The sequence below is a fragment of the Heptranchias perlo genome, chromosome 6 (assembly GCF_035084215.1).
Source record: "Heptranchias perlo isolate sHepPer1 chromosome 6, sHepPer1.hap1, whole genome shotgun sequence".
Taxonomy (NCBI): domain Eukaryota; kingdom Metazoa; phylum Chordata; class Chondrichthyes; order Hexanchiformes; family Hexanchidae; genus Heptranchias; species Heptranchias perlo.
In genome coordinates this window covers 74024506-74046032 of record NC_090330.1, presented here as the reverse complement: position 1 = coordinate 74046032, position 21527 = coordinate 74024506, and the positions used below count along the sequence as shown (strand labels likewise).

The window sequence follows — 21527 nt, the reverse complement described above, 5'->3', positions numbered from 1 at the left end:
TCATCAATCCTCTCTGTTACTTTATCAAAGAACTCAATCAAGTTAGTCAAACACGGTTTTCCTTTAACAATTCTGCACTGACTTTCATTTATTAACCTATACTTTTCCAAGTACCAATTAATTTTGTCCCGATTATTGTCTCTAAAAGTTACCCCACTATGACTTTAGGCTGACTGGTCTGCATTTGCCGGGTTTATCTCTCTCCCCTTTTTTGAACAGGGGTGTAACATTTGCAATCTAAGGAGGATTGGAAGATTGTGGCCAGAGCCTCCACAATTTCCACCCTTACTTCCTTCAGTAACCTAGGATGCATCCCATCTGGACCGGGTGACTTTTCTACTTTGAGTACTGCCAATCTTTTAAGTACCTCCTCTTTATCTATTTTTATCCTATCCAATATCGCTACTACCTCCTCCTTTACTGCTACAATGGCAGCATCCTCTTCTCTAATGAAGACAGATGCAAAGTATTCATTTAATGTTTTAGCCATTCCTCCTGCCTCCAAAAGAAGATCTCCATTTTTGTCCCTAATCGGTCCCACCCTTCCTTTGACCACTCTTTTACTATTTATATGTTTAGAAAAGACTTTTGGGTTCCCTTTTATGTTAGCTGGTAATCTATTCTCATATTCTCTCTTTGCCTATCATTTTCCCTATTTTAGATCTCCTCTGTACTTCCTGTATTCAGCCTGGTTCTCTACTGTATTATGAACCTTACATTCATCATAAGCCTCCTGTTTCTGTTTCATTTTAATCTCTAAATCTTTAGTCATCCAGGGAGCTCTAGCTTTGTAGACACATCCCTTGTAGTGATGTATCTACTCTGTACCCGAGCCAACTCCTCCTTGAAAGCCTCCCATTGTTCAATTAGTCTTTCACCTACCAATTTTTAATTCCAATCCACCTGGGCAAGATCTCTTTTTAACTCACTGAAATTTGCCCTCCTCCAGTTAAGCATTTTCACATTTGATTTTTCCTTGTCCTTTTCCATAACTATTCTAAACCTAATGATATTATGATCACTGTCCCCCAAGTGCTCCTCCCCTGAAACATGCTCCACCTGCCCCACTTCATTCCCCAGAACTAGATCCAGCACTGTTTCCTTCCTGGTTGAGCTGGAAGCACACTGGTGGTTAAATTAGTTAATCCCCGAAAATGGGCGTAGGGATCACGGTGTGCAATTAACTCACAGACTGTAGTGGAGAGGCAGGCAGCATGCAACATTCATACTGACTGACGATCTACATGATTGCTGCGTGCAGCTAGCGCTACCTGACTGACTGATACATTTCCTTCTTTCTTGCAGGAGAAGGAGAACACTAAACAGCAGGAAAGACCTGGGGGAGGACAGGTGCACCTACACATCCTCACCCCCATAGAGAAGACCTTGCTGGTGATCATTGGGCAGTCTGTTGCTGCAGCTGTGGCCACAGGCGGTGATGGAGGTATCGATGATAAGGGTCTCGGCATACCTAATCCTCCTTCTTGCTTCACACTTCTCTCTCATCCCACAATCTTTTATGATTCATGTGCTGCAGATGGTGTCAGCACGCACATCCTACTTTCTCCTCTCCCCTCGCCACAACTCAACCTGTGTCCCTTTGCCATTTTAGATACCCGAGACCTGGAACCTACATCGTCAGAGGAGGCAGAGGAAGATGACAGTGATGATGCAGACACACTATAACTCGATCTTACAGTCACAGCCACCAGCTCAGATACTGACACTGCGCAAACTTCAGAGGCTAGGATAGAGGAGGGATCAACATGTGGTGAGACACTGAGCACAAGTGTGCAGGAGCCGGGGCGGTGGGGGAGCAGATACCGCAGGTCCTAGCTCGCCGGACGGTGAGGTCGCACTCTAGTTCTGCTGCAGAGGAGTCAGATGAGGACTTCGATGGGCCAGGCTACAGAAGAAGGCTGATGGGCGTACACGATCTAAATGCTTGGTGCACTGGAAAGCCTGCTAGAAAGCCTGCGCACAATGTCAAGGGGAATGGAGGAGTCCAGCTCCAACTTGGCACAGGGCTTTACACAGAGCTTGGAGCCTATCCTTTCCCACATGGAACGGGTGATCATCTCCATCAACAGACCTGTTGAACCCTCCATGATGCAGCATCTGATGACTGATGTTTCAGCTTCCATTGCAGCACAAACAGCTGCGATCCAAGGTCTGCTTGCTGCATTTGGAGCTCAGGCTGCTGCCTTGGAAGCTCAGACTGCTGCATTACAGGTTCAGACTGCAGCTATCGTGGCTCTGGGTTCGACTGTGTGGAACGGGGCTTCAAGGGTGTCACACAGCACTCCAGCAATCAGTTCTCTAGTAGATCACCAGGAATGCTGACGCGCTGCCCCGGGAGAGTGGCAGTGGCGCCATGGGAGATGAACCTGCTGTCTTGTCTCAGGATGACAGCATTCCTGCTCCCACCCCTGCTACTCCACCAGTCCCCTTGCCATTGCCTGTCAGCTAGCCAAGCCAGACTACTGCAGCCCAGGTCGAGATGGTGCAGTCTGCAGCCGGGCCCTCCTGGCCCAGAGCTGCTCGAAGTCGTCCTTTATGGCCATCTGCACTCTCCTCCATTGAAGGTCAGCAGCCTTACACCACCCATGCTCCAGCCATTGGGAATAGGAGCACCAGGATAGGTAAAGGCACATGAACGACAGGCATTAAGGGAATGCACAAGGGTGAATAGTCTCATTTTGTTTGCTTTATTAGATATGTTAATTGATAAATTTGGATTTGGATTTGCATTTGGTGTTCTGCGATGACCTTAGGGAGGAAGCAATTTGTAATCGTAAGGTGGATGATTTGATAGTCATGTGGGAGCGGAAAGGTAAGGAGTGTGGGACTGTTGATGAATTTGGAGGGTCATTGACTTTAATGGTATTGTTTATTATTAATCTGATCACACAGAGCCCTGGCAGACAAGGCCTGTCTACCTTGATGCCTCCCTGGCACGTCTTCTACTTCCTGCTGCACTTCATCCTCCTCTTCCACTTCCTCCTCCTTCTCTTCCTGCTCTACCTCTGCCCCTGGCTCAGTTTCTTGCTGGCTAAGCGGTGGCAAGGGCTGCTCCCTCATAATGTCGAGGTTGGGCAGCACGCAGCATACAACGACAAATCTTGATACCTACTCAGCTGAGTACTGCAGGGCTCCTCCAGGCAGCGGAAGCGTTGCTTGAGGACACCCATGGTGTGCTCGATGATGTTCCGTGTTGCAGTGTGGCTCTCATTGTACGCCTGCTGCGCTTGTGCGCGTGCATTCCCGACCAGAGTCATGAGCCACATCAAGTTCATGGGATCCAAGGGAAAGTGGCAAGTGGGATCCAAAATTGGCTCAGTGGCAGGAAGCAAAGCGTAATGGTCGACAAGTGTTTTTGTGACTGGAAGGCTGTTTCCAGTAGGATTCCACAGGGCTCAGTGCAAGGTCCCTTGCTTTTTGTGGTATATATTAATGATATGGACATAAATGTAGGTGGCATGATGAAGAAGTTTGCAGATGGTACAAAAATTGGCCGTGTGGTTGATAGTGAGGAGGTAAGCTGTAGACTGTCGGAAGATATCAGTGGACTGGTCATGTGGGCAGAAAAATGGCAAATGGAATTGAATCCGGAGAAATGTGAGCTAATGCATTTGGGGAGGGCAAACAAGGCAAGGGAATACACAATAAATGGGAGGATACTGACAGGCGTAGAGGAAGTGAGGGACCTTGGAGTGCATGTCCACAGATCCCTGAAGGTAGAAACCCAGGTAGATAAGGTGTTTAAGAAGGCATATGGAATACTTTCCTTTATTAGCCAAGGCGTAGAATATAAAAGCAGGGAGATTATGCTAGAACTGTATAAAACACTTGTTAGGCCACAGCTTGATTACAGCATACAATTCTGGTCACCACATTACAGGAAAGATGTGATTGCACTAGAGAGAGCACAGAGGAGATTTATGAGGATGTTGCCAGGACTAGAGAATTTTAGCTATGGGAAAGATTGGATAGGCTGGGGTTGTTTTCTTTGGAACAGAGGAGGCTGAGGGGAGATTTAATTGATGTGCACAAAATTATGAGGGGCCTAGATAGAGTGGATAGGGAGGACCTATTTCCCTTAGCAGAGAGGTCAATAGTCAGGGGGCATAGATTTAAAGTAATTGGTAGAAGGATTAGAGGGGAACTGAGGAGAAATATTTTCACCCAGAGGGTGGTGGGGGTCCGGAACTCACTGCCTGAAAGGGTGGTAGAGGCAGAAACCCTCAACTCATTTAAAAAGTACCTGGATATGCAGCTGAAGTGCCATAACCTGCAAGACCACGGACCAAGTGCTGGAAAGTGGGATTAGGCTGGGTGGCTCATTTTCGGCTGGCACGAACACGATGGGCCGAATGGCTCCTTCTTTGCCATAAATTTTCTGTGATTCTATGAAGGGATAAACCTTGTCGCCCAATAGCCACCCTTTGACTTGCCATGTTGGTTGAAATATAGGTGGCATGTTGGACTGACGCAGAATAAAGGAGTCATGACTGCTGCCAGGATAGCGGGCATTGATCTGCATGATGTGCTGCATGTGGTTGCACACCAGCTGCACATTAAGGGAATGGAATCCCTTTCTGTTCATGAATATGGCTGAGTTCTGATGTGGAGCATGCAGTTAATGGCACCCTGCACCATGGGGAAGCCTGCAATGTGAGCAAACCCTCGTGTTCGCTCATGCTGCTTGTCACTGTCAAGAGGGAACATGGTGAATCTATTTCGGAGTGCGTACAGAGCCTCCATGACCTCCCTTATACAACAGTGCACTGCCAACTGCGAGATGTTGCTTATATCGCCAGCAGCAGCCTGAAAGGAGCCAGAGCCATAAAAATTAAGTGCCACAGTTACCTTGACAGCCACAGGCAATGCTGTCCTTGCCCTGCTTTGAGGCTGCAGCTGTGCCTGCAGCAGTTGACAAATCTCAGTCATGACCTCTTTCGTGAACCGCAGCAGTCGGATGCACTGGTCGTCGCTGAAGTTGAAGTAAGAGAAATGGTCCCTGAAGGCCCTTGTTGGATATGGCCTCCTGCTGAGTGCCCTGTGCCTCCTCCTCCTCCTCCTCCTCCTCCCTCCTCCTCTGGCAGCTTGTCCTGCTCTGCCTGGCCTCTCTGCATGCTCCCAGTCATGTTCTGGAAGCAACTTTGTTCAGCACAATATTTTAAATGCCAATAACAGTACTGCAAGACCAGCCAGACCACACTATATAATATTGCAACTTTCTCCAAGTATAGGAAACTTCCAAAAACATGTACAATTGTACCAGCAGCCAGAATAACTAATCCAGCAACTAACCTGGAACTCCTGGATATTCCCTTTAAATAGCGCTGGTGGCGGGGGGTCCTTCAGGTCCTTTAACTCCTGTTCAGCCGTGCGCAGTTAGGACAGTGCGTGGCTAGAACGGAGAGTTCGAAAATGCCGCTGACTACTTCAAATCAGCATTGAATGTTGATTTACGTCATAATCTCCCTACTCTACAGGTTTCCGGCGTTCGTTAGGTATACAACCATCTTGACCGAGATGGCATCCTGCGCATGTCACGCCGGAAGTGTGTGCGTGCATCTGGAATGCCATTTTAGGTGCTTACACAATGGGTGCTACATGGCCCAATTTAGCCCCCATTGACTTAATATCAATAAAGCAATTTAGATTTAGGCAGGGTGCCTTTTAAAAAGCAACTCTACAGATATAGAAGTAAATTTTACAAATTCACATACAACATCCAGGCTTGGGCTGATAAGTGGCAAGTAACATTCGTGCCAGACAAGTGTCAGGCAATGAACATCTCCAACAAGAGAGAGTCTAACCACCTCCCCTTGACATTCACCGGCATTACCATCACCGAAGCCCCCAACATCAAAATCCTGTGGGTCACCATTGACCAGAAACTTAACTGGACCAGCCATATAAATATTGTGGCTACAAGAGCAGGTCAGAGGCTGGGTATTCTGCGGCGAGTGACTCACCTCCTGACTCCCCAAAGCCTTTCCACCATCTACAAGGCGCAAGTCAGGAGTGTGATGGAATACTCTCCACTTGCCTGCATGAGTGCAGCTCCAACAACATTCAAGAAGCTCGACACCATCCAGGACAAAGCAGCCCGCTTGATTGGCACCCCATCCACCATCCTATACATTCACTCCCTTCACCACCGGTGCACAGTGGCTGCAGTGTGTACCATTCACAGGATGCACTGCAGCAACTCACCAAGGCTTCTTCGACAGCACCTCCCAAACCCACAACCTCTACCACCTAGAAGGACAAGAGCAGCAGGTACATGGGAACAACACCACCTGCACATTCCCCTCCAAGTCACACACCATCCTGACTTGGAAATATATTGCCGTTCCTTCATCGTCTCTGGGTCAAAATCCTGGAACTCCCTTCCTAACAGCACTGTGGGAGAACCTTCACCACACAGACTGCAGCAGTTCAAGAAGGCGGCTCACCACCACCTTCTCAAGGGCAATTAGGGATGGGCAATAAATGCTGCCCTCACCAGTGACGCCCACATCCATTGAACGAATGAAAAAAACGTCTTGGGAATTTAGGCACAAATGTCAGAGGGCCCTACAGATTTTTTTAATCTATTGAGATCTATGAACCTGCCAGCATGACTCAGTACAAGAGGAGTTGAGTTTTTTTACTCAATATTATTAATATATTAATTGGGAAATTACAAACTCCAAACTACTTATTTTTGTTATATAAACCACTACTCCAGGAATACTTTTTTTTAACCTCATGTTGCAAAAGGCCTTTAAAATATAAGGAAATTAGTGGTTGCCAGTTTGGGATCATTTTCAACCTTGGGATACTGCTATTTCCCCAACAATGGGGACCAAAATTCTCTATTCCCAGCACCAAGTGCTGAGTTGCAATATTAATCAAGCATCTCGAAATACAACCTTTCTCGCAATAAAAAATACCATTCTCCATTGGCCAAAATAAGGAGGAAGCTGCCTCAAAGTACCAGAGAACCTGCTGGAATCCCTTTAAAAGCACAGACCTGGGGGATTTTCATTTCTCCTGACCATTCCCTTGCTAAGCAAACCTAATTCAGCACCAGGCTGAGTCCTGAGAGGGACTACAACAGATGCAAGACATAAGATGAATCTATGTAGAGGAGCTATGTGGTTCGTTCTATGCTGAATCAATAGTGGATGACTTTTGCTCCACGAACGCTCCACTAGAGTTGAACACCAGGAGGCAGTAAAGCATTTTAAGAGAGGATCGTGCCTGATATTCAGCTGAGCTGAATTGCACAACTGTGTGTAATAATAGCTGCAGAAACTACAGGGTAAATTGACCAATCATGTACTCCTGATGGGGAGCCACGGTTGAATGGAACATGAGTCATAGGCCCTGATATTAGCGGGGAGGTGGGGTGGCAGCGGGGGGGCAGGGGGGTGGCGATTGGGCGCGTGGGTAACCCGCCCGATAAAACCTGTCCGTTCCCCACGCGATCGTGGGTAAACTGGAGCCACTAAACGTGGCTTCCAGGTTTGCCGTCGGAAGGCTGTGCAGCGGGCAGACTGCTCACCCGCATCAGAGGCTGTCAGCTGAAGGAGTTCTATTTAAAGGGGCAGTCCTCCAATGGCTGCTCCTGGAGCAAAAACCAACACAGCACAATGGAGAAGCACAGGGGATAGGCTGCTCCTAGATTTAGTGATGCCCCACTCCAGGTGCTACTGGATGGGGTGAGGAGGAGGAGGGATGTGTTCTACTGGGCAGACAGGAGGAAGTGGCCTGTCTCTGCCACCAAGAAGGCCTGGCTCGAGGTGGCAGAGGAGGTCACCAGCAGCAGCAACATATCCCACACCTGGATCCAGTGCAGGAAGCGCTTCAATGAACTAACTAGGTCAGTCAAAGTGAGTGCACTTACTCATTCTCCTACACTCCGTCTTCTACATCACCGCCGCCACCCCCCAACTCATTCTGCACTGCCAACACTACTCTATCACATCACTCCTCACACCCACTCAATGCTCATCCTCAACTTACCTGCACCTCCTCAGCAATTCCTCACCTCCCCATTACTCACCCCACCACTACCACTCAACCCAATCTTCATACAATGTCATGGCTCTGTCTCATTCTCACCCTCTGATGCATCTCTTTCACAGTCAGCCACACCCAAACCAATGCATTCATTGGTTGGCCACGTCACCATCACTCACTCACGTCTGTACTTTCTCCCCTTATAGGAGGAGAGCTCACAATGCACGAGAGACGGTGAGAACCAGAGGGGGACCGCAACAGATCGTCGTCCTCACAGACGCGGAGCAGAAGGCGCTGGAGCTGAGCTGCACACTCGAGTGCCTGTCCGTCGGGGACGCTGAGACTGGCACCCGATAAACGGCTGGTGACAAAACTTCAACATTCAGCACACACAATATGAATTGATATTAACACGCCTTGCCACCTTCAGCATCTCAACATCTGTGATCATGGTTAATATTACCTTCAGATCTCTTACAGGGCCTTCAGCGACCACTGTGAATCGGAGGGCGGTTCCTCAGAGGACCTGCCGGCCTCTGAGGGGGCACCGTCACATCTGAGTGAGCCATCCACCAGCGTAGATACACACACCTCGGTGGGTCCCAGTCTGCAGATGGTTGGGGTCGCACATGATGAGTTAGCACACATATGTGAGCACGAGCAGACACTGGTGGCAGGGGCAGCTATGGAGAGTCTGCATCAGTGAGAGCACTCCTCTACAGGCTCTGCTCAGCTGGACACAGATACTGTACCCTGGGGGCTTTCTTTTAAAAGGAGAATGATCGAGGGGCAGCAGCACATTTGCGAGCTGGAACAGGTGCCACGTGCACTCTCCACAATCGCGCAGAGGATGGAGGAATCCAACTCCTGCATGAGTTGAATGGTGGCACAGGTACGGGAGGGAATCTCTGAGATACTGTCACATGGACGTGAGGGCATCTCTGAGATAGTGTCGTGGGTAAATGCGGGAGTGTCTGCGATGGAGGGAAAGCTAGCTTCCATGGAGCTTCAAGCTCGGCTCACAAATGAGTCCATTCAGGCCCTGACAATGGCCATTCGGACCCAGGGTGAACAACATTCTGCCACCTTAAACAGGCAGGCAGATACGGTAGCACTGGCCTTACAAGGCTTCACACATGTCCTTCAAACTGTCATCCAGCAGAGTGGTAGGAGTGGTGTGGGCCTGGCCCAGGGGAGGGATGATGGCGAAAGGGGACGTGGAAATTGGGACGCCACTCAAAGGGCCCCCACGTCTCATCCGTTGCCCCCCTCTCAACCACTACCCGCAATGCTGCCTCCTCTCCAGGTGGCCGAATCTGCCTCTGCACTGGTGCAGGTGGAGCAGTCTTTGGAGGGGCCCTCACAGTCACCAAATCCCAGAGGGCGTCGGCCCAAAGCATCTAATTGGTCAGCGCATGAACAAGAGCAACCTGCCACTACCTCTGTTGCAGTCACAGGGGAGGCACATAGAAGTAGTCGGAAGCGAAAGGCAAAGATTTTGTAAGCACGAAGGGGATGCACGAGGGTGTTTGACGGTTGGTCATGTTTTTTATTTATATTTGCTTTTTGTTAAACGCACATTAAATATTATTATTGTCACCACTACTGCCATGTCTTGGCTATGCTTGACTGGCTTCTGTAGTAAAGCCCTTTCGTGAGGTTCACCACGAACGCCCACACTTGATGCCACCCGTTGGGTCACTCTACAGTGGGCACATGTGTAGTTGCAGGACTGTTTTGTGCAGGGAGCGTGGTGGGGGGGGAGGGGCTGGAGTGGCCGCTGCTCTGTCCAGGTGCTGTGGACCGGACTCTTCACTCTGTCTGATGTTAGGAGAACCATTCACATATCAGTGGCTCCCTGGCCTCATGAGAAGCCGGGTGAGCCGCTGTTCTGCCCATGGGTTGCTCCTGCTCCTCCTCCTCATCCTCCTCCTCAATGTGAGTAGCACATGTGGATAGGGCCTCCTCAACCAGCACCCTTCTCTGTTGTGCCCTGTTGTGCAGGGCACAACAGAAGTCTGTAATGTGTCCCACTCCGTCCAGTGCGTGTTGAAGCTCTCCCTCAGAACGATCAAGGCACCTGAAGCGCATCTTGAGCAGCCCTATAGCATGCTGAATTGTAGACCTGGTAGTGATGCGGATGTCGTTATATAGATGTTGTTGCTCGGTGGTGGGTTTCCTCAGAGGTGTCATAAGCCACGTGTTCAGGGGGCAACCCCTGGCCCCGAGGATCCAGCCCTTACGGGTGGTCGATGCATGTAAGAGGGGCGGGATGTTGGACTCCTGGAGGATGAAGGAACCAAGGCAGCTTCCAAGGTATCTGGCGCACATGCGAAGGAATCTCTTGCGGTGGTCACAGATGAGCTGAGTGTTTCTTTTGTTATATAAAAAGAAAAAGGGTGGCTAAGGCAAACGTAGGTCCCTTAGAGGATGAGACCGGGAAATTAATGGTGGGAAACATGGAGATGGCAAAAATGCTGAACAAATATTTTGTTTCAGTCTTTACGGTAGAGGACACTAAGAATATCCCAACACTGGACAAACAGGGGGCTCTGGGGGGGAGGAGCTAAATGCGATTAAAATCACTAAAGAATTGGTACTCAGTAAATTAATGGGACTCAAGGCAGATAAATCCCCTGGACCTGATGGCTTACGTCCTAGGGTCTTGAGGGAAGTGGCAGTGGGGATTGTGGATGCTTTGGTAATAATTTTCCAAAATTCTCTGGACTCGGCAAAGGTCCCGGCAGATTGGAAAACTGCTAATGTAACACCCTTATTTAAAAAGGGTAGTAGACAGAAGGCTGGAAATTATAGACCAGTTAGCCTAACATCTGTGGTGGGTAAAATTTTGGAGTCTATTATTAAGGAGACAGTAGCAGAACATTTGAACAAACATAATTTAATAGGACAAAGTCAGCATGGCTTTACGAAGGGGAAGTCATGTCTGACAAATTTTCTTGAGTTCTTTGAGGACATAACGTATAAGGTGGATAAAGGGGAACCAGTGGACGTAGTGTATTTAGACTTCCAGAAGGCATTCGACAAGGTGCCACATAAAAGATTATTGCTCAAGATAAAGAATCACTGGATTGGGGGTAATATTCTGGCATGGGTGGAGGATTGGTTATCTAACAGGAATCAGAGAGTTGGGATAAATGGTTCATTCTTGGACTGGCAACCAGTAGCCAGTGGTGTTCCGCAGGGGTCAGTGCTGGGTCCCCAACTCTTTACAATCTATATTAACGATTTGGACGAGGGGACCGAGTGCAACATATCGAAGTTTGCAGATGATACAAAGATGGGAGGGAAAGTAGAGAGTGAGGAGGACATAAAAAACCTGCAGGGGGATATAGACAGGCTGGGTGAGTGGGCAGAGATTTGGCAGATGAAATACAATATTGGAAAATGTGAGGTTATGCACTTCGGCAGAAAAAAACAGAGAGCAAGTTATTTTCTTGATGGCAAGATACTGGAAAGTACTGCAGTACAAAGGGATCTGGGGGTCCCAGTGCAAGAAAATCAAAAAGTTAGTATGCAGGTGCAGCAGGTGATCAAGAAGGCCAACGGAATGTTGGCGTTTATCGCTCGGGGGATAGAATATAAAAACAGGGAGGTATTGCTGCAGTTATATAAGGTATTGGTGAGACCGCACCTGGAATACTGCATATAGTTTTGGTCTCCATACTTAAGAAAAGACATACTTGCTCTCGAGGCAGTACAAAGAAGGTTCACTCGGTTAATCCCGGGGATGAGGGGGCGGACATATGAGGAGAGGTTGAGTAGATTGGGACTCTACTCATTGGAGTTCAGAAGAATGAGAGGCGATCTTATTGAAACATATAAGATTGTGAAGGGGCTTGATCGGGTGGGTGCGGTGAGGATGTTCCCAAGGTTGGGTGAAACTAGAACTAGGGGGCATAATCTTAGAATAAGGGGTTGCTCCTTCAAAACTGAGATGAGGGGAACCTTCTTCACTCAGAGGGTAGTAGGTCTGTGGAATTTGCTGCCCCAGCAAGCTGTGGAAGCTACATCATTGAATAAATTCAAAGCAGAAATCGACAGTTTCCTAGAAGTGAAGGGAATTAGGGGTTACGGGGAGCGGGCAGGAAATTGGACATGAATTTAGATTTGAAGTTAGGATCAGATCAGCCATGATCTTATTAAATGGCGGAGCAGGCTCGAAGGGCCGATTGGCCTACTCCTGCTCCTATTTCTTATGTTCTTATGTTGATGGAGTGATAGCCCTTCCTGTTGATGAACAGTCCTGGCTCGTGTGGAGGTGCTCATATTGCTATATGGGCACAATCGATTACACCCAGGAACTGTGAGAATCCAGTCAGAGCGGGGAAACCCACTGCCATCACCGTCTGGCCGACGTCGTCCATGGGGAATTTGACGTAGTGCGAGGCCCTGCGAAACAAGCCATCGGTGACCTGCCTTATGCACTTGTGTGCAGACAGCTGAGAGACCCTGGCAATGTCCCCAGTGGCACTCTGGAGTAATCTGAAGGTGAAGAAGTTGAGGGCAGTGGTGACTTTGACAGCGACAGGTAAGGAGATGCTGCTCGGCCCAGCCGGGAGCAGCTTGGCATGAAGGAGGCTGCAGAGGTCTGTGACTACCTGTTGACTGACTCTGAGCCTCCGTATGCACTGCTCCTCAGAGAGGTCCAGGAAGCTGAGCCTCGGTCTGTAGATCCTGTTGCGACGTCACTCTCTCTGTTGTTGCCCTCCGTGCTCTTGTGCAGGTGCCTGTGGCGCAGCACTGTGTTGTGGAGCTCCACGTGGCAGAGGTGGATGTCGTGCCTGGCGAGGCTGGTGATGTTGCCTGTCCTCGGATGTCGTGGTGAATGCAGCCATGGCTCCCCCTATCCTGACGGTGTGAGTTTGAGGGAGTCCGCAAAGTAGTTAAATATGTTTGCACAAAAGAGTTTTGGGTGGAAAGTAAGAATTTTGAGTGAAAACACAAAGGTCTTGCAGCCAAAACTTTGTCTGAAGTGACAGAGTGCCCTGCTGCAATAAATGAGGTTTTCTCCCCACCTGTCAAATAATCCTTTGCATCTTCCACTGGCTGCTGGCTGAAATACATCTGTTGCAACAGGGAGTGTTTCCCACAGCACGGGAAACACGCTGAGGATACTTCAAAATCGCACCCCTGTCAAAATGTTGAGTCAATCAAGTGGTTCAAGTACCTCAACTATTGGACGAACTATGCAAATTATCATCCCGCCGGCATTAATTGCCGGTGGGACTCCTGCATTCGGGAGGCGCGCACCACCCGGACACATCACTGGGGAACCAGGAAGTCAGCGGGTTGGAACCGGGCTCCGAACCCGCTCGGCATTTCAGCGATTTTCGGAGCCCCCCCGCCCCCAACGCACCCGCTCCGTCACCCGAAAATCGGCTCCATAGAGTCAGAACTATAGTGTTGCAGTCCTATCTCTGACCATTTGACTCCTTTTGACCATTGCTTCCCACTGAGAGCGTGGCATTGGTCTAATCTCTTTCTTCACGCAATCTTTACTTTTGTGAAAACAACTCTGGTCATTGCCTGTTCCTCTGTACTTTCAAGCCTTGTCCTCTCCTAATGTCCAACTATGTCATCCTACATGCTCTTCCTCCTTCCTCCATATCATCGTGCCACCAACACGAATACTAACACCAACAACCACTGCCTGAGCTTTAACACACAGAAATGTCTCAAGTTACTTCACAAGAGGAATTGGAAGATGATGGAACAGGCTTTTGATGATGGGGAGGGAGGTTGCAAAGGGAAAAGGAGGGGTTTAGGAAGAGAACTCAAGTGCAGCAGTGCAGCGGTACAGCCACATGAGGCTTTGCCTATGATGGTGTGGTTGAGCGAAGGGAGAGGAGGTCAAACAGCAGATTGGAGCTGGAAGAGCGGAGGTTGGGAGCTGTGACTTAAGGATAGAAGACATTTCAGAAGTAGGGTGGAGCAAGGGCATGGAAAGATTAGTAAATGAGGATAAAGGTTTTGAAATGAATGTGTAGGGGGACAGGAAGTCAGTAGAGGTCGGCAAGGACATGGTGATAGGTGAGCAGGACTTAGCAGAGAGAGGATGCAGCAACAGAACTCAAGGTGAAATTCTTAAAACTGGAGCTTGGGATCGCCTGAAAAATAATTTTTGTTTCATCGCATCTTCTTTCTCTCGCTTTCTAACCTTGGTGGTATGTTGCAAATTGCAGTTCAGAGAAGGTTCACTCGGTTGATTCCGGGTGTGGAAGGGTTGTCTTATGAGGAAAGATTGAACAGGTTGGGTCTATACACATTGGAGTTTAGAACAATGCTAGGAGATCTTATTGAAACATATAAGATTCTGAGGGGACTCGATAGGGTAGATGCTGCGAGGATGTTACCTCTCATGGGGGAATCTAAAACTAGAGAGCATAGTCCCAGAATAAGGGGTCGCCCGTTTAAGACGGAGATGAGAAGGAATTTCTTCTCCCAGAGGGTCGTGAATCTTTGGAATTCTTTACCCCAAAAAGCTGTGGAGGCTGAGTCATTGAATATATTCAAGGCTGAGTTAGATAAATTTTTGATCAGCAAGGGAGTCAAAGGATATGGCGAAAAGGTGGGAAAGTGGAGTTGAGGTAAAAATCAGATCAGCCATGATCTCACTAAATGGCAGAGCAGGTTTGATGGGCCAAATGGCCTACTCCTGCTCCTATCTCTTGTGGTCTTATGATCTTATGGGCCTTGGCCATTCACTTGAGTTTCTATGCTTTAAAAGAAGTGTTGTCTCAACTATTTTACTGTGTTGCCCCTGATGTGCCTGCCTGTGGCAGCAGTGAGGATCACGGGGCAAAGCCACACCTGCTAAGCAACAGTGATCTGCCAAGAGAAACCGGTTAAAGCTTTTGAGAAATCACTGGGATCTTTTCATCACTAGTCGAGGACATCACACTGGTGCTGAAAATACACACAATCTCAGGATAGAAGGGAAGTTTGAATGAGAATCTTTCATAAAACACTTTGTTGTGATTAAACTGAGTAGCAGCCAATAAAAAGAGAGGCTGTCTGAAACTTAGACTTGCCCTTTACCAAGGATATGACTTCATGAATCATGAGTTTATACATTTGGAAGAACTTGGTTCCTTGGCAAATGAGACTTCCAGTAAATATCAACCCTGTTTCCATGTGGCTGCATCAAGGGTCAGCAACTCGTGTAGAAAAAAAACTATTCACCTGTCCTCAAAGACAACAAAATAAAGCCTGTTCCAATTAAATAAATCAAAGGAAAATGAGCTGGAAAAAGAGCAACTTCAAATTCCATCTGGTAGTATAATAAACATTTTTTGAATAATTATCCCCAGGAAGGCTGATGACTAAAATGAAAACATGATACTGCATCATATGGTGCATCAAATATTACACAATGAATTCCAGGAGGTCGCAGTTCTCAGAATCATAGAATCATACAACACAGAAGGAGGCCTGTGCCAGCTCTTTGAAAGAGCTATCCAATTAGTCCCACTCCCCTGCTCTTCCCCCATAGTCCTGCAAACTTTTGCTTTTCAATTATATCCAATTCCCCTTTGAATGTTATTATTGAATCTGATTCCACCACCCTCTCAGTCAGTACATTTCAGATCATAACAACTCGCTGCGTAAAAAAATTCTTCTCATCTCGCCTCTGGTTCTTTTGCCAATTACCTTAAATCTGTTTCCTCTAATTACCAACCCTCTGCCACTGGAAACAATTTCTCCCTATTTACTCTATCAAAAGCCCTCATAATTTTGAACACCTCTATTAAATCTCTTCTTAACCTTCTCGATCCTAACTGAAGTCCTTCATTCCTCATCAGTTAAATTATTAAATTAAGAAACCCTCATATTATTTTGTAGTCTCTGTATGTCATACACAATTTGCATATTACACCGATAAGCAAAAATATCTCCCCCTGCCCTCAGTACAATCATCTTGTCCATGAAGCCCCCCCCCACCGAAATGTTCCCTTGACTCTTCTCCTGCCTTAGTCCCTGACTTTCCTGCGTAGTTCCGTCCATTGGTGAATTTGAACTGCTTTCTGGTGGCCTCACTGCAGATCCCAATGATTGCAATGGTGTATTAAAAACAATACTTACGGTGGGGTTTTGGGAATGAATCATTTTAAATTTGGAAATATCTTACTTAACTCTAAAGTTTCAGTTTGAGTCCTCTCAAAAAAAACGTAACAGGGTAAATGCAGCGCTCCCTTGATCCCAGCAGAAAGCCTCACTCAAAGCAAGTGCAGGTCCCAGAAACTGTACTAACGTCAGAGCCCTATATCCCATCCATCTTTCTTTGGAGTATGGCTCCCTGCTAGATCTAGAATCAAAAATTTAGTCCTGTATCCCATAAGCTGAGCACATAGACGGCAAATTCAACTATGGGAGCTGCCTTTTGTCATGAGAATAAAGTACTGGGAGCAACCTTAAATCGTAACACCTGGGTTCTCTTCATTGCATGGACATGGATATAACAATGTAGGCATTTAGATTAATTGAAGCCTTTTGCTCTTTGGTGGTTCTATGCTCTCTATTGTCGAGGTCATTGTTTTTAGTTGCATGTCCAGCTATCATCGTGTAATGTAGGCTTGCAGATTTTAGAGATCAGCCTCATTGTGCATTCCACATCCAGCTTCACACCATGTGATCGATCAGGTAGTGCTGAATTGCAGGTTACATCTTCTTGAAGCTTCTTTTCTCAGTAGCTTTGGGTGCAGTGAGGGAATTTACATGCTTTCCATGTCAACTGATTGCAACAAGGCCTTAAGCACTGAGTTGAACATTCTTGCATGAAACAAAACATTTTATGATACACCTCTAAAAGAAACTGCAGTTTAATGGAGCTCACTATATTTCTCAAATATGATGAACTTTAATTTATGTGTGATCTTTCTGATTTTTTAGTATTTGGGGACTGCATGTTAGAGATAAATCAATGAGGTTCCTTTAAATTTTGCTTAAAGAAAATTACAGCTAGTCATGTGTCTGTGTGTGTTTGTGGGGATGTGTGTGTGTGTGTGTGTGAGGCGGTGGGGATGTATGGTGTGTGGGGGTTGGGTGTGTGGTGTGGGGATATGTGTTTGTGTGGGGGGGGGGATGTGTATGGTGTGTGTGTGGGTTGTGTGTGTGTGTATGGTGTGTGTGTATGTGTGTGTCTGTGGGGTGTGTGTGTGTGTGGGTTGTGTGTGTGGTGTGTGTGGGGGGGGATATGTATGGTGTGTGTGTGTGTGTCTGTGGGGTGTGTGTGGGTTGTGTGTGTGTGTCTGTGTCTGTGGGGTGTGGGTTGTGTGTGTGGTGTGTGTGTGTGTGTGTGGGTTGTGTGTGTGGGGTGTGTGTGTGTGTGGGTTGTGTGTGTGGGGTGTGTGTGTGTGTGGGTTGTGTGTGTGGGGTGTGTGTGTGTGTGGGTTGTGTGTGTGGGGTGTGTGTGTGTGTGGGTTGTGTGTGTGGTGTGTGTGTGTGTGTGGGTTGTGTCTGTGGGGTGTGTGTGTGTGTGTGGGTTGTGTGTGTGTCTGTGGGGTGTGTGTGGGTTGTGTGTGTGTGTGTGTGTGTCTGTGGGGTGTGTGTGTGTGTGTGGGTTGTGTGTGTGGTGTGTGTAACCAAGCAATGATAAATAAAATGACAGGCCACATTTTGTTGAGAGATGGAATAATTCTTGCAGCTCAGTTATCAAAGCCATTGATTCAGCTTTACGTACCTGAGGGCTTCTCCCCATTACAGTTAAGAAGATTAGGATTTGCATAATGCTTCAAAAGCAACTTCACAATGGCAACCTGCAGAGGAAGCGGAAACATTTTCAGATTTTAGTGTTCATTTTTACACATTCACATTTATGCACCACAAAAATGTTATTTCTGGTGTGTCCCATCTATCTGCTGTTATAATAGGAGAAAAATATATATTGTTCATATTTTTTTACTAATGGAACAGGAATAGGCCATTCAGCCCCTCAAGCCTGTTCAATTACATCATGACTGATATACATCGTGATGACATCATTACCCGCCTTTGTTCCATATCCCTTGATAACCTTACCGAACAGAAATCTATCGATCACAGTCTTGATCCAGCGGCCACAGCTTTTTGGGGAGGGGGTTCCAGATTTCACTAACCTTTGTGTGAAAACATGCTTCCTGATTTCACTCTTGAATAGCCTGGATCTAATTTTAAGGCCATGCCCTCTTGTTCTGGATTTCCCACCAGAGGAAATAGTTTATCTGCATCCTTTAATCGAATCCCTTAATCATTTTAAATACATTGACTAGCTCAACCCTCAACCTTCTCAACTCAAGGGAATAAAGACAAGTTTATGCACCCTCCAAGGTCCACTTACGGGAGTGGTTAGTAATGCTGAACTCAAGGAAATTTCTAGCATAAAAAACATAAAATAACAAATGGCCCCTCCATATTTATGTAAACGTTTACGCAAAATTTTGTTTAAACACTGTCATGCAAATTGTCTTCTTTTGCACAAAACATGTCATCTCCAACCAGAAGTTGGATTTAGTTATTTTTTAAAATCACAAACAAATTAGAAATTATGATTGAATTGTGACCAAATACAAATTAAAATGACCAATCTTCATCCATTAAAGATCACGTCATTAAGTATTACTCCCATCAATGACTGCCAGCAAGTGTTTCTGATCCAAACAGCAATTCGATGTCCTGCATCTGGCATGCACACAGTGTCACAGCTCTCAAAGATGTCCACCTCAAAAAATGTCATGCACTTGCAGGACAAAAAAATTGCAATTTACCAAGTAATAACTATCTGTTAAGTTAACCATTTTGATTGGCTTAAATATTCCATTAACTAATTGTGAGCCAATCAAAAAACAGCTCTATTCACATCTGGTTCACTAATGTCCTTGAGGGAAGGAAGCCTGCCGCCCTTACCCGGTCTGGCCAATATGTGACTCCAGACCCACAGCAATGTGGTTGATTCTTAATTGCCCTCTGAAATGGCCTAGCAAGCCACTCAGTTGTAAAATCTCGCAACGAAAATTCATAATAAGAATAAAACCGGACGGACCACCCGGCATCGGACCACTAGGCACCGGACACGACAACGGCAAAACACCAAGCCCAGTCGACCCTGCAAGGTCCTCCTTACTAACATCTGGGGACTTGTGCCAAAATTGGGAGAGCTGTCCCACAGACTAGTCAAGCAACAGCCTGACATAGCCATACTCACAGAATCATATCTTTCAGCCAACGTCCCAGACTCTTCCATCACCATCCCTGGGTATGTCCTGTCCCACCGGCAGGACAGACCCACCAGAGGTGGCGGTACAGTGATATACAGTCAGGAGGGAGTGGCCCTGGGAGTCCTCAACATTGACTCTGGACCCCATGAAATCTCATGGCATCAGGTCAAACATGGGCAAGGAAACCTCCTGCTGATTACCACCTACCGTCCTCCCTCAGCTGATGAATCAGTCCTCCATGTTGAGCACCACTTGGAGGAAGCACTGAGGGTAGCAAGGGCACAAAATGTACTCTGGGTGGGGGACTTCAATGTCCATCACCAAGAGTGGCTCGGTAGCACCACTACTGACCGAGCTGGCCGAGTCCTGAAGGACATAACTGCTAGACTGGGCCTGCAGCAGGTGGTGAGCGAACCAACACGAGGGAAAAACTTACTTGACCTCGTCCTCAGCAATCTACCTGTCGCAAATGCATCTGTCCATGACAGTATTGGTAGGAGTGACCACTGCACAGTCCTCGTGGAGATGAAATCCCGTCTTCGCACTGAGGACACCATCCAACGTGTTGTGTGGCACTACCACCGTGCTAAATGGGATAGATTCAGAACAGATCTAGCAGCTCAAAACTGGGCATCCATGAGGCGCTGTGGGCCATCAGCAGCAGCAGAATTGTATTCCAGCACAATCTGTAACCTCATGGCCCGGCATATTCCTCACTCTACCATTACCAACAAGCCAGGGGATCAACCCTGGTTCAATGAGGAGTGTAGAAGAGCATGCCAGGAGCAGCACCAGGCGTACCTAAAAATGAGGTGCCAACCTGGTGAAGCTACAACTCAGGACTACATGCATGCTAAACAGCGGAAGCAACATACTATAGACAGAGCTAAGCGATTCCACAACCAACGGATCAGATCAAAGCTCTGCAGTCCTGCCACATCCAGTCGTGAATGGTGGTGGACAATTAAACAACTAACGGGAGGAGGAGGCTCTGCAAACATCCCCATTCTCAATGATGGCGGAGTCTAACACGTGAGTGCAAAAGACAAGGCTGAAGCGTTTGCAACCATCTTCAGCCAGAAGTGCCGAGTGGATAATCCATCTCAGCCTCCTCCCGATATCCCCACCATCACGGAAGCCAGTCTTCGGCAAATTCGATTCACTCCACGTGATATCAAGAAACGGCTGAGTGCACTGGATACAGCAAAGGCTATGGGCCCCGACAACATCCCAGCTGTAGTGCTGAAGACTTGTGCTCCAGAACTAGCTGCGCCTCTAGCCAAGCTGTTCCAGTACAGCTACAACACTGGCATCCACCCGACAATGTGGAAAATTGCCCAGGTACGTCCTGTCCACAAAAAGCAGGACAAATCCAATCCGGCCAATTACCGCCCCATCAGTCTACTCTCAATCATCAGCAAAGTGATGGAAGGTGTCGTCGACAGTGCTATCAAGCGGCACTTACTCACCAATAACCTGCTCACCGATGCTCAGTTTGGGTTCCGCCAGGACCACTCTGCTCCAGACCTCATTACAGCCTTGGTCCAAACATGGACAAAAGAGCTGAATTCCAGAGGTGAGGTGAGAGTGACTGCCCTTGACATCAAGGCAGCATTTGACTGAGTGTGGCACCAAGGAGCCCTATTAAAATTGAAGTCAATGGGAATCAGGGGGAAAACTCTCCAGTGGCTGGAGTCATACCTAGCACAAAGGAAGATGGTAGTGGTTGTTGGAGGTCAATCATCTCAGCCCCAGGGCATTGCTGCAGGAGTTCCTCAGGGCAGTGTCCTAGGCCCAACCATCTTCAGCTGCTTCATCAATGACCTTCCCTCCATCATAAGGTCAGAAATGGGGATGTTCGCTGATGACTGCACAGTGTTCAGTTCCATTCGCAACCCCTCAGATAATGAAGCAGTCCGAGCCTGCATGCAGCAAGACCTGGACAACATCCAGGCTTGGGCTCATAAGTGGCAAGTAACATTCGCGCCAGATAAGTGCCAGGCAATGACCATCTCCAACAAGAGAGAGTCTAACCACCTCCCTTTGACATTCAACGGCATTACCATCGCCGAATCCCCCACCATCAACATCCTGGGGGTCACCATTGACCAGAAACTTAACTGGACCAGCCATATAAATACCGTGGCTACGAGAGCAGGTCAGAGGCTGGGTATTCTGACTCCCCAAAGCCTTTCCACCATCTACAAGGCACAAGTCAGGAGTGTGATGGAATACTCTCCACTTGCCTGGATGAGTGCAGCTCCAACAACACTCAAGAAGCTCGACACCATCCAA

The 21527-nt window shown here is 47.6% G+C and overlaps 1 protein-coding gene across 1 annotated transcript in view; it reads right to left on the bottom strand.

The window, feature by feature from the left end:
- The window catches only part of myo16 (myosin XVI), a 773985-nt gene that overhangs the window by 447803 nt on the left and 304655 nt on the right, over positions 1-21527 (bottom strand). The window contains exon 8 of the mRNA XM_067986709.1: positions 17720-17795. Coding sequence (XP_067842810.1) covers positions 17720-17795 — 76 coding nt within the window. The remainder of the gene's footprint in view (positions 1-17719; positions 17796-21527) is intronic.